At 43.8% G+C, this 12746-nt stretch overlaps 1 protein-coding gene across 3 annotated transcripts in view; it reads left to right on the top strand.

Moving 5' to 3' along the window:
• The window catches only part of klhl22 (kelch-like family member 22), a 50918-nt gene that overhangs the window by 31999 nt on the left and 6173 nt on the right, over positions 1 to 12746 (top strand). For all 3 annotated transcript variants that reach the window (XM_043716152.1, XM_043716150.1, XM_043716151.1), the window contains one exon: positions 11205 to 11923. In XM_043716152.1, the coding sequence (XP_043572087.1) occupies positions 11205 to 11923 (719 nt within the window). The remainder of the gene's footprint in view (positions 1 to 11204; positions 11924 to 12746) is intronic.

The raw sequence follows: 12746 nt of genomic DNA, 5'->3' as shown, positions 1-12746 counted from the left end.
CTGAAATTCCCACCCTAAACCTCTTAATTCTCCTTTAAGGCCTAATACTCCTATCCTAATATCTCCTTTTCTGGTTCATATCACTTCTTCTTGTGACAGTTTTGTGAATCATTGTAGTTAAAGATGTAATTCAATGTTAAATAGGAACAGAAGTAGGCCATGAGCATGCCCCACCATTCATTGACCAAACACTTCACTGCCTTTTACTCACACTGTTCCCTAGTGTCCCACTGGTAATTACAAATCTATCAACTTCAATTTTAAGTACTCTCAAAGATTGAACTTCCACAGCCGCCTTGAGTAGAAAATTCCAAAGTTTCACAGCACTCTGAGTAAACAAAATTCTCATCATCTCCAGCCTAAGTGGCATCCCCTTATTTTTAAATGGTGCCCCAGGTTTTAGACTCCCCAACCGGGGAAATATCTTATCAAGTAGTTACCCTGTCTATCCTTTAAGTATTTTGTGGGTTGGAGTGAGATCACCTCTCATTCTTTAAGTAATGCAAAGACAAAACACAATGATTTATAAATGTTGGAGTTTGTGTCTAAATTAAGTAAAGTTATTTTAAAATAGATTTGATGCTAGAAAGGTATTATACTGTTATACCAAGATGTAATGTGTTTCGATTTCTTTGTTATAGAGTCATAAAGCATGGAAACTGACCATTCAGTCCAACCAGTCCAGGCCGATCATAATTCCAAACTGAACTAGACTCACCTGCCTGTGTTTGGCCCGTATCCCTCCAAACATTTCTTATTTGTGTACTTATCCAAATGTCTTTTAAACACGGTAACTGTACTCACATATACCACTTCCTCTAGAACTTCATTCCATACTCAAACCACTCTCTGTGAAAAAGTTGCTCCTCATATCTTTTTTAAGTTGTTCTCCTCATGCCTTACAAATGTGTCCCCTAGTCTTGAAATCCCCCATCCTAACGAAAAGACACCTGCTTTCACCATCTTCTCCATGCCCCTCGTGGTTTTATAAACCTCTATAAGGTCACCCCTCAACCTCCTATGCTCCAATGAAAAATGAGAAAAGTCCCAGCCTATCCAGCCTTTCCTTATAATTGAAACCCGCCACTATGTTTGAACTGTCACATCAGGGCTAAAAGATTCACTTACATTTATATAGCATCTTTCATGGCCACAGGATATTCTGATGTGCTTTACAGCTAATTAAGGAATTTGAAGTTTGGTCATTGTAATATGGAAAACATGGTAGCCAAATTCAAGTTCCTACGAATAAGGATATTATAATGACCAGATAATCTGATATTGCTTGAGGAATAAAAATTGGCCGGGGCAAAAGAGAGAACATGGTTCAGTGTCACATCAGAAAGATGGCATGTCCCGGTACTTCACACCCATAGGAAGAAGATCTTCAAATATCCCCATCCTCCATAATGGGGAAGCCCAACATGACTTTACAACAGATCAGGCTGAAGCATTTACAACCATTTTCAGCCAGGGATGCAGAATGGATGATCCATCTCAGCGTCGTCCTCAAATCTCCAACAACATGGATGCCAGTATTCAGCCATTTTGACTCACTCATTGCAATATCATGAAAAGGCTGAAGACAATGGATATAACAAAGGGTATAGGCCCAATATACTCACAACGTTTAGTCCTGGCCTAGGCATACCTCTAGCCACGCTATTCCAGCGTAGCTACAACACTGGCACCTAGCCACCAATGTGGATGTTTGTCAAGGTATGTCCTATCCACAAAGAGCAGGATACATTCAGTCCAGCCACTTAACTGCCACAGCTGTGTACTCTCCGTTTTGAGCAAAAAAGTTGGAAGAGCTTGTAAACAGTGCTATCAAGCAATATTTGTGCAATAGTAACCTGCTAACCTGCACATTGATGCTCAGTTTGGATTCTGCCAGGGCCGTATAGTTCTGGTCTTCATTACAACCATAGACAAAAAAGCTGAATTTCAGATGTGAGATGGGATATCAAGGCAGTGTTTGATTAATTGTCACATCAAGGAACCTTAGAAGATTAAAGTCAGTGGGATCGGGGCAAACTTCTCCACTTGTTGGAGATATAGCCAGCACAAAAGAAGATGGTTGCAGTTGTTGGAGGCTAGTCATTACAAGCAAAGCACATCGCTGCAGGAGTTCCTTAGGCTAGTGCCCTTGGATAGTGTCCTAGGATCAACCAGTTACTTCAATGACTTTCCCCCATCATAGGATGAGAAATAGGAGTGTTTGCTGATGTTTGCACAATGGTCAGTAGCATTTAAAGAAAAAAACACAAAGAACTGCAGACGCAGGAAGTCAAATCAAAAACAGAAATTGCTGGGAAAGCCTTAGCAGGTCTGACAGTACAGACGCTTCTGAAGAATGGTCACTGGACCTGAAACATTAACCCTGCTTTCTGTCCACAGATGGGTTTGATTTTGTTTCAGTAGCATCTGGTACTCTTCCGTTACAGAAGCAGTTTCTATCAATGTCAGCAGGAACTGTTCACCATTCAGACTTGGCCTGATATTTGGTTTGGCAAGTAATATTTGTCTTACAAAAATGTCAGGCAATGATAAACAGCGAAAATAGAGAGTCTAATCTTCTCTCCTTACATTTGATAACATTACCACTGCTGAATCCCTCACAAATATCATCCTGGGGGGGGGGGGGGTTAACCCCCCCCCCATTGACCAGAAACTTAACTGGACCAGACAAACAAACAATGTGTTTATAGAAGCAGGCCAAACACTAGCAACACTAGCAACAGCAGCAAGGAACTTGCCTACTTACTCCTCAAAGTCTGTGCACGATCTACAAAGAATAGTTAACGAGTATGATGGAATAATTTGTACTTATCTGGATGATTGCAGTTCCAAAAACATATTGACACGAACCCCCCCCCTCCCTCCCCGAAACCCTTCCAGTCCAGAATAAAGTAGCCTGATTAATTTTCACTCCAACACCACCTTCACCTTCAGTCCCTTCACTACTGCCATATGGTGGCAGCAGGATGTACCAGCTACAAGATGCTGCTTGCCGAGGCTCCTCTGACAGCAACTTCATCTTCACACAAGTTCAGCAAGCGTGTGGGAACACAACTTTTAAGTTTGCCTCTCAATACTTGCCCCATTCTGGCTTGGAATAATATCATTGTCCTTTTGTTATTGCTGGTTGGATGTAGTGCAGCTCCCTCAGCTAACAACACTGTGGGTGTGATTAGCCCCTGCTAAAAGGTGCCTTCACTAGCAAATTCTCAAAAGCAGTGAGGATTGCACAACAAACCCTGGGCTTGCCAACAAAACTCACATACTATGAATGACTTCAGAGAAAGAAATGACTGAAATGTATTGCTCAGTTATGTGCTGAAGTGTCTGGAGTGGGACTTTGACCCCAATTCATTGGGGGTGCATTTCTTTAACTAATGTATTCAGCAAATGGGATGATTTTCCAGACCAAGAACAGGCCAGCCTAGACTGGGTGTGTTGCAGTGAGAAAGGAATAGTTGGTAATGTAGTTGTGAGAGACCCCTTGGGGATGAGTAATATGGTAGAATTCTTCATCAAGATGGAGAATGAGGTCGTTGATTCTGTGGATCCTGAATCTTATTAAGAGGAACTATGATGCTATGAGGTGCAAGTTGCCTGTGATGGATTAGGAAATGTTACTGGAAGGAAGGACAGTGATTAGGCAATGGCAAACATTAAAAGAACGAATGGGTGCACTCCAAAAATTGTTTATTCCTGTCCGGCACAAGAGTGCGAAAAGCACGGTGCCGCACCATGACTTACGAGGGAAGTGAGAGATAGTACTAGATGCAAAGAAAAGCTGAGGGGTTTATGAAATCATGAGGGACATAGAGAAGGTGAATAGCAAAAGTCTTATCTCAGGGTCGGGGAGTCCAAAACTAGACGGCATAGGTTTAAGTGAGAGGAGAAAGATTTAAAAAGGGTCTGAGGGCCAACTTGATCACACAGAGGGCAGTGCATGTATGGAATGAGCTGCCAGAGCAAGTGAAAGATCCAGGTACAATTGCAGCATTGCAAAGACATTTGGACAGGTACATAAATAGGAAAGGTTTCGAGGGATACGGGCCAAACGCAGGCAAATAAGACTCGTTTAGTTTAGGAAACCTGGTTGGCATGGACAAATTGGGCCAAAGGGTATTTCCATGCTGTCTGGCTCTATGATTCTATTAAACCTGAGGATTGGGAACTGTTTAGAAGTCAGCCAAGGTAGACCAAGGGATTAGTTAAGAAAGGAAAAAAAGGATTTTATAAAATAGAGTAAAATTGGAAAATAGAGTAAGCCTGCAGAGAACATAGAACTGACTGTAAAAAGTTTCTATAGGTATGAAACAGAAAAAAGATTGATGAAAACTAATGTGGTACCTAATAGTCAGAAACAGGGGAATTTCTAATGGGAACAAAGAAATAGCTGACAAAGTAAATTCACATTTTGCTTCAGTCTTCACAAAGGAAGACATGAATAACATACCAGAATGACGGGGAACACAGGGTTTAGTGAGAAACAGGAACTGAAACAAATCAGACTTAGTGGTATTGGAAAAATTGAAAAGTGATAAATAGGAGTGAAGGCTGATAAATCCCCCGGGTCTGCTAACCTATTTTATATCTAGAGTACTTAAGGAAGTGGCCCTAAAAATAGTGGCCACATTGGTGGTCATCTTCCAAGATTCCTTAGGCTCCAGAACAGTTCCTACTGATAGGAAGGTATTTAATGTAACCCCACTATTTAAAAAAGGCAAGGTAGAGAGGAAAACAGGGAATTAGAGACCACTGAGTCTCATGTCGGTAGTGGGGAAGATGCTCGAATTCAATATCAAGGATTTCATAAAAGACCACTTAAAAAAAGTGATAGAATCAGACAAAGCTGGTATGGATTAGCAAAAGGAAAATCATGCTTGACTAATCTACTGTAATTCTTCAAGGATGTAAGTATTTTACATATAAATTGGCTTTTTAAAAAATTTTTTATACCTAAAATAGTGCCTGAGAATGGTGACTTTGTGCACTTTTCACTCTTTTCCTATATTTCTGTACTTGAGTATACATGACAGTAAAACCCAATTCAATTCAATCCAGTCGTAGAATTGATCAGGGGGAGCCAGTGGACGTGGTTTATTTGAACTTTCAAAAGGCTTTCAACAAAATCCCATGTAAGAGATTGATGTGCAACATTATGGGATTGGGGGTAGTTTATTGAGGTGGATAGAAATTTTGTGAGCGGACAAGAAGCAAAGGGAGGAATAAATGGGTCTTTTTCTGATGACGGGCAGTGACTAGTGGGCACCACAGGGCTCAGTGCCAGGGCCCCAGCTATTCACAACATATATTAATGATTTAGATGAGGAAACGAAATGTAATATCTCAGAGTTTGTAATGGCACAAAGCAGGGTAGGAAGGGTGAGCTGTGAGGAGGATGCAGAGATGTTGCTGCTTGGTTTCGACAGGCTGAGACAGCGGACAAATGAATCGAATTAGGTTTTTATTGTCATACTTGGTTTCTGACTATTAGGTACCACATGCAGTATAATGTGGGTGAATGTGAAGTTATCGACTTTGGTAACCAATAGCAAGGCAGAATATTAAGTGGCTGCTTGTAAATTGAGAGAGGGGATGTTCAGTGAGACCTAGGTGTCTTCATGCACATACAGCTAGCAGTAAGCGTGCAGGTGCAGCAGACAGGATCGAGGCAAACTATATGTTGGCCTTCATAATGAGAGGATTCGAGCAACGAACAAATCCTTCATAATGAGAGGAGTCGAGTAAGAAACGGGAATGTCTTCCTGCAAGTATACAGGGCAATGGTGAGGCCACACCTGGAGTTTTGTGTGCAGTTTTGGTCTCCTGTTTGAGGAAGGACGTTCTTGCTATAGAAGGAGTCCAGTGAAGCTTTACCAGAATGATTCCTGATGTCTGGGGAGAGATTGAGTCAGGTCGGATTGTAGTCAGTGGAGTTTAGAAGAATGAGGGGATATCACAGAAAATTCTAACAGGATCGGACAGGTTAGATACAGGAAGGATGCTCCTGATGGTGGGGGGGTCCAGAACCAGGGGTCATAGTTTAAAGGATAAGGAGGAAAACCTTTATGACTGAAATGAAGAGTCTTCACCCACAATGGAGGATCTGTGGAAATCACTATCACAGAAAGTAATTCAGGCCAAAACGTTGTGTTTTGAAGAGGGATTTAGATATAGCTCTTGTAGCTACAGAGATATGGTGGGGAGGGTGGAGATTAGATTGAGTTTGATGATCAGCCATGGTCATACTGAGTGGCAGAACAGGCTGGAAGGACCGAATGGCCTGCTCCTGTTCTTCTGTGTTTCTGTGTCATGTCTTGTTCAGCCTTGAGCCTCAGCTGTGAGTCAGAATATTGTGGATTTTAATCCCAATCCAGAATTTCAGCACAATAATCTTGACTGATTATGTAATATCATGTAAAGAGAAATTTTTGCATTTTGGAGGAGCTGTCTTTTCAAATGTAACGTTAAACCTTAGTCCCAAATGCTGTCTGATAGGCTTAAAAAATTCCATGGTACAGTTTAGTAGAAGAGCAAGGTTAGTTATCTCTTCGCCTAGCCAATGTTTTTCCCGAACCCACATGACTAAAATGTATTTATTTACTTCTGCATATATCTAGAAAGATACAGTGAATCCTCTGCCATTTTGATTTACAAAAAGAAATTCCTTCAGTAAAGTTAATCTTCTGTAGAACGGGTCTCCAAATGCAGCTCCAGGGCTTCTGCTTGGGGTACAGCAACAGCAACCTCACCAAGAGGCCATGCTTCAGGCATACCACACAGTCAGGAATCACTGCCGCAGCCAACGACCTGCTGACACTGCTCTGGCTTCCCCACCACCTCAGGAGAGGCACGAAAGAAATAAAGAAGAACAATGAGAAAGGAGGCAAAGGGAAGGATGGCAGGCTCCTGGAGTGGACAGGCTCAGGAGCCTGAGCACTACCTATTGTGACAGTGGCTCATCTTGGAGATTAGATTAGATTCCCTACAGTTTGGGAACAGGCCCTTTGGCTCAACAAGCCCACACCGACCCTCCGAAGAGTAACCCACCCAGACCCATTTCTCTTTGACGAATGCACCTAACACAATGGGTAATGTAGCATGGCCAATTCACCTGACCCACGCATCTTTGGAACTTGGGAGGAAACCGGAGCACCCGGAGGAAACCCACGCAGACACAGGGAGAATGTGCAAACTCCACACAGACAGTCGCCTGAGGCTGGAATCGAACCTGGGTCTCTGGCGCTGTGAGGCAGCAGTGCTAACCACTGTGCCACCGTGCCACCCCAAGACTCTAGTGGGTCTGGAATTACAACCTTTTATTTAGTTACTATCACATTAAAGTTAATATGTGGAAATTGGTTGCTATGTTTCCTGTGTTCCATAAACAAATGTACTTTCTCTTGCTGTTTGTTTATGAGAGTATTGATAACTGCAGTTTTACAATGATTCAGTGAATTGTTGCCTGCTAATGCACTCCACTTGGAAGTCAATTGGACCTGGTCAAGAATCCTATTGCTCTCGGTGTGTGTCTTACAGTTGGCATTAATATCCCTGTAGTAGGCGTGGGGAATCTCTGGTGAAGGGTCATATCCCTATCCAGTGACACCTGCCAGAAAGAATGAGTGTGAATGCCAGCTCAAGACCCATTTGAGTTTACTAGCGCTCACTGCTGTGCTCCTAACGTGAAGGATAGTCATCTGGTTAAGGTACCAGTGAGAGTAGGCCAGAAACTAATGAGGGAAAGGCATAGAATGATACAGCAAAACAAGCATTTTAGTACATACTGCTTGTGCCAGCTTTTTGAAAGAGCCACTCAATCATTCCTCCTCCCGTGGCTTTTTAACCCTGCCCTTTTTGAACATGTCTAATAATTTCCTTAGCATGAAATACACATAAACCGAGTTATTGTAGGAATTAATTCACAGGCAGAGTTGTTGTGCTGTTCCATTGTTCGACTCCCTCAAAGCTATAAAGACCATCCGAGTGTAATGAGCAGATTCTGATAATCTGATCCCAGCCTAATGGCCCTCTGTTGGTGAATTGGCTTTCAGGAAGCACACCCGTAGCTCACTTTTAACTTGCCGTTGTTCTGTTGCTGTACAAGTTGTGAGTTGGGGACTGTTCACTGCATGTGTATGTTTTCATGAGCTCAAATCACAATTCTATTCAGACTGTGATTACTTCTGGGTTCTCAAAAGACTATCTTGTGTCATGGGATGTGAGCATCACTGGCAAAGCCCAGCTCTCCTTTTCACTGTGTGGCTGGCCAGGCCATTTCAGAGGGGAGAACATTGCCAGAACCTTTCAGAAGATGTTTAAGAGCAGGGAGGTTATGCTAGAACTAGAGGATTCTGGGTAATCCAAGATGGAGGAAGGGAAACATTTCTGGCTGTAGGAGCTGCTCCCTTTTTTTGAGGTATATATGTATCATCGATAGTCACAGGTGAGGTGCCGGAAGACTGGAGGTTGGCAAACGTGGTGCCACTGTTTAAGAAGGGCGATAAAGACAAGCCAGGGATCAACAGACCAGTGAGCCTGACCTCAGTGGTGGGCAAGTTGTTGGAGGGAATCCTGAGGGACAGGATGTACATGTATTTGGAAAGGCAAGGACTGATTCGGGATAGTCAACATAGCTTTTGTGTGTGGGAAATCATGTCTCACAAATTTGATTGAGATTTTTGAAGAAGTAACAAAGAGGATTGATGAGGGCAGAGCGGTAGATGTGATCTATATGGACATCAGTAAGGTGTTCGACAAGGTTCCCCATGGGTAGCAAAATTAGATCTCATGGAATACAGGGAGAACTAGACATTTGGATACAGACCTGGCTCAAAGGTAGAAGACAGAGGGTGGTGGTGGAGTGTACTAAACAGGTACTTTCACGTTCAAGGCTGAATTCACCTGCACTCATCGCAATGTGCACGAGTAAAACATACTTTTTGGGAAAGCAAATCTTAGCAGGACTTATGCACTTAATGGTAAGGTCCTAGGGAGTGTTGCTGAACAACGAGACCTCAGAGTGCAGGTTCGTAGCTCCTTGAAAGTGGAGTCGCAGGTAGATAGGATAGTGAAGAAGGCGTTTGGTATGCTTTCCTTTATTGGTCAGAGTATTGAGTACAGGAGTTGGGAGGTCATGTTGTGGCTGTGCAGGACATTGGTTAGGCCACTGTTGGAATATTGTGTGCAATTCTGGTCTCCTTCCTTTCATTCTTTCTGGCAGGTGTCACTGGATAGGGATTAGGTATATGACCCTTCACCAGAGATTCCCCACGCCTACTCCAGGGATATTAATGCCAACTGTAAGACACAGACCGAGAGCAATAGGATTCTTGACCAGGTCCAATTGACTTCCAAGTGAGGGCATTAGCAGGCAACAATTCACTGAATCATTGTAAAACTGCAGTTATCAACACTCTCATAAAACTTAAAACTTAAAAGGGTTCAGAAAAGATTTATAAGGATGTTGCCAGGGTTGGAGGATCTGAGCTACAGGGAGAGGCTGAACAGGCTGGGACTGTTTTCCCTGGAGCTTTGGAGGCTGAGGGGTGACCTTATAGAGGTTTACAAAATTATGAAGGGCACGGATAGGATAAATAGACAAAGTCTTTTCCCTGGGGTCGGGGAGTCCAGAACTAGAGGGCATAGGTTTAGGGTGAGAGGAGGAAGATATAAAAGAGACCTAAGGGGCAACATTTTCACGCAGAGGGTGGTACGTGTATGGAATGAGCTGCCAGAGGAAGTGGTGGAGGCTGGTACAATTGCAACATTTAAGAGGCATCTGTATGGGTACATGAATAGGAAGGGTATGGGGGGATATGGGCCGCGTGCTGGCAGGTGGGACTAGATTGGGTTGGGATATCTGGTCGGCATGGACGGGTTGGACCGAAGGGTCTGTTTCCGTGCTGTACATCTCTATGACTATTCAACTTTGGTTAGGTCACAGCAAGAGTTTTGTATGCAGTTCTGGAATCCACATTTTGGGAAGGATGTGACAGAACTGAAGAGGGTACAGAGGAGATTAATCAGGATGTTGCTTGGGCTGGAGAGTTTCAGTTATGGAGAGAGATTGAACAGACTGGGGTGGCTTTCCTTAGAGCAGAGGAGAATGAACATAGACCAGTACAGTACAGTGCAGGCCCTTCGGCCCTCAATGTTGTGCCGACCTTTTATCCTACTCTAAGATCAACCTAACCTACAAACCCTTCATTTTACTATCATCCATGTGCTAATCGAAGTGTGGCTTAAATGTATCTCACTCTATTATCATTTCCACACTTTTCTCAGAGTGTGGCATCACCCCTAAACATTCCTCCAATCACCTTAAAATTATGTCCCTCTTGATGGATGCTTCCATCCTGGGAAAAGGTCTCTGGCTATCCATTCTCTCTGGGTGTCTCCCATCATCTTGTACTCCTCTAACAAGTCACCTCTCATCCTTCCTCACGCCAATGAGAAAAGCCCTAGCTCCCTCAACCTTTCTTCCTAAGACCTGCCCTCCATGTATAAAATTATAGAGTAGTGTAGAGGGTAGACGCAAAGGAACCTTTCTCCTTGGTGGAGGGATCAATAACGAGAGGGCATAGTTTTAAGGTCTGGCAGGAGGTTTTGAGCAGATGTGAGGAAAAACCTTTTCACCCAGAGGGTGGTGGGAGTCAGGAACTCACTGCCTGTAAGGGTGGAGGAGGTGGAAAGCCTCTTAGCATTGAAGACGTATTTAGATGTGCACTGGTGACGGTGAGGCATACCAGGATATGGGCCAATTGCTGGATAATGGGGTGAGAATAGTTAGGGAGCTGTTTATGACCAGCGCAGACTTGATGGTCTTTTTCTGTGCTATAGACCTCTGCAATCACATTGCAGTGTCTGGAGTCACAACCAAGTAAGGATAGCAGACTTCCTTCCTTTAAAGGCACTAATGAGCTAGATGAGATTTTGTAACAGTTTATGGTAGTCATGAGGTCACCATTTCTGAGATTAGTTTTCAGTTTCAGATTTTATTATTTAGTTTTAACTTCCATAAGCTCTGTGGTGGGGTTTGAAAATGTGTCCCTGTAGGGCTTGCCTGGGCCTCTGTTCTTAGTCCAGTGATATTAGCATTGCACCACCATCTCCCCACAGTTGTGAAGAGGCTCCTGGGATGGGTTTTCACACAGGACTGAGTGCTGATGCTCTCTTTGTTTCAGATTCCTGAAGTAATTGATTTCTGCTGTGACTTCCTCGTGTCTTGGATCGATGATGATAACATTATTGAGCTGTACAAGCTGGCTGAGCATTATAGCCTGACCCAGCTGAGCAACAGGATTGATTTGTACATCCTCCAGAACTTTCTGAACATCAGCAAGACTGTGACCTATCGCCGGCTGCCCCTCGCCAAGGTGCAGAGCCTGCTGAGCAGTGATAAGCTGCATGCCAACTCTGAGAATGAGGTCTATGAGGCTGCTTTACTTTACCACTACAGCCAGGAGGAGATTGACAAGGACCAGGTCTCCCTGCATGACCCACCAAAGCTCCTGGAGATGGTCCGTTTTGCACTGATTGAACAGCACACCTTCCAGAAACTGTACAACCGGCTGAGTCCCTGTCCCCTCAAGGAGGTCTTGGCAGATGCCCTGGCTTACCATCAGAATGAAATCCTGCAGCCTGTACTGCAGACCCCTCAGACACAACTGAGGTCAGAGTTCCATTGTGTGGTAGGATTTGGAGGCATGTACTCCTCCCAGGACGAAGACTTGAGTGATGAGGTTAAGTTTCTGAACCCATTGACCCAGGAATGGCGAACTCTGACTCAGGCACAGATGCCAAAGATGTCAAACCAGGGCATCGCTGTTTTAAATAACTTTGCTTATCTGGTGGGTGGAGACAACAACACATCCGGGTACAGAGCAGAGGTGAGCTGCTGGAGGTATGCCATTTCTTCCTTTCTCAGTTTATATTTCACAGGATAAACTGAGGGATAAAAGAATTAAGTCTATAAAATATAATTACTCACCATTCTGTGGCAATAATGTCGATTTTCTTTCCCTGGGAGATGTGTGACTTTGACACTCTCTGCCTCAGCAGCTAGTGGAGGTGGGGTGTTATTGAATATTTTTAAGGCCGACACACATAGATTCTTGTGAGGCACAGCAATGAAAGGTTACCGGGACGATGTGGGAAAGTAAAAGACAGTAATTTGACAGATCAGCATGACCATATTAAATGGACTGCATGGTCGACTTCTGCTCCAAGACCATGTGTCACAAGGAAGGTTAGTAACCTCCATGCCCTCACGTCCTCAAATTCCACTCCCCTCCTCAGAAAAGACACACTCAGGGAAGGGGCTGGTGAAACTAATGAGTGTCATGACCTCAGGTCAAAGGTGAAGGTTCACTGCTTCAAAACGTTACCTCCCAACATATAACCTGGACAGACTGATCGAGGATATTGATGAGGGGCATCAATCTACCCTTATCCCCAACAACTTACAGGGCCAGAGACAACAGACATAAATGTACTTTCATAAATCTATTCTTATTTTTGTAACCATCTCCATCAGTTATCCTCATCTGTTTGTTGGCTTATTTGGAAATGCAAGAAACACTCCAAAAAATAAAGAGGAAGAAAAGAGCCCACTCCCTCTCTCCTGTATCACGGGGAGCAGGGTCTGTGTACAGTGACCCCCCTCCCCTCTCTCCTGTATCACGGCGAGCGGGGTCTGTGTACAGTGACCCCCCTCCGCTCTCTCC

Source organism: Chiloscyllium plagiosum, chromosome 25, assembly GCF_004010195.1.
Source record: "Chiloscyllium plagiosum isolate BGI_BamShark_2017 chromosome 25, ASM401019v2, whole genome shotgun sequence".
Classification (NCBI taxonomy): Eukaryota; Metazoa; Chordata; class Chondrichthyes; order Orectolobiformes; family Hemiscylliidae; genus Chiloscyllium; species Chiloscyllium plagiosum.
Note: the sequence above shows the minus strand (reverse complement) of the source record. Positions and strands in the feature narration are given on the sequence as shown.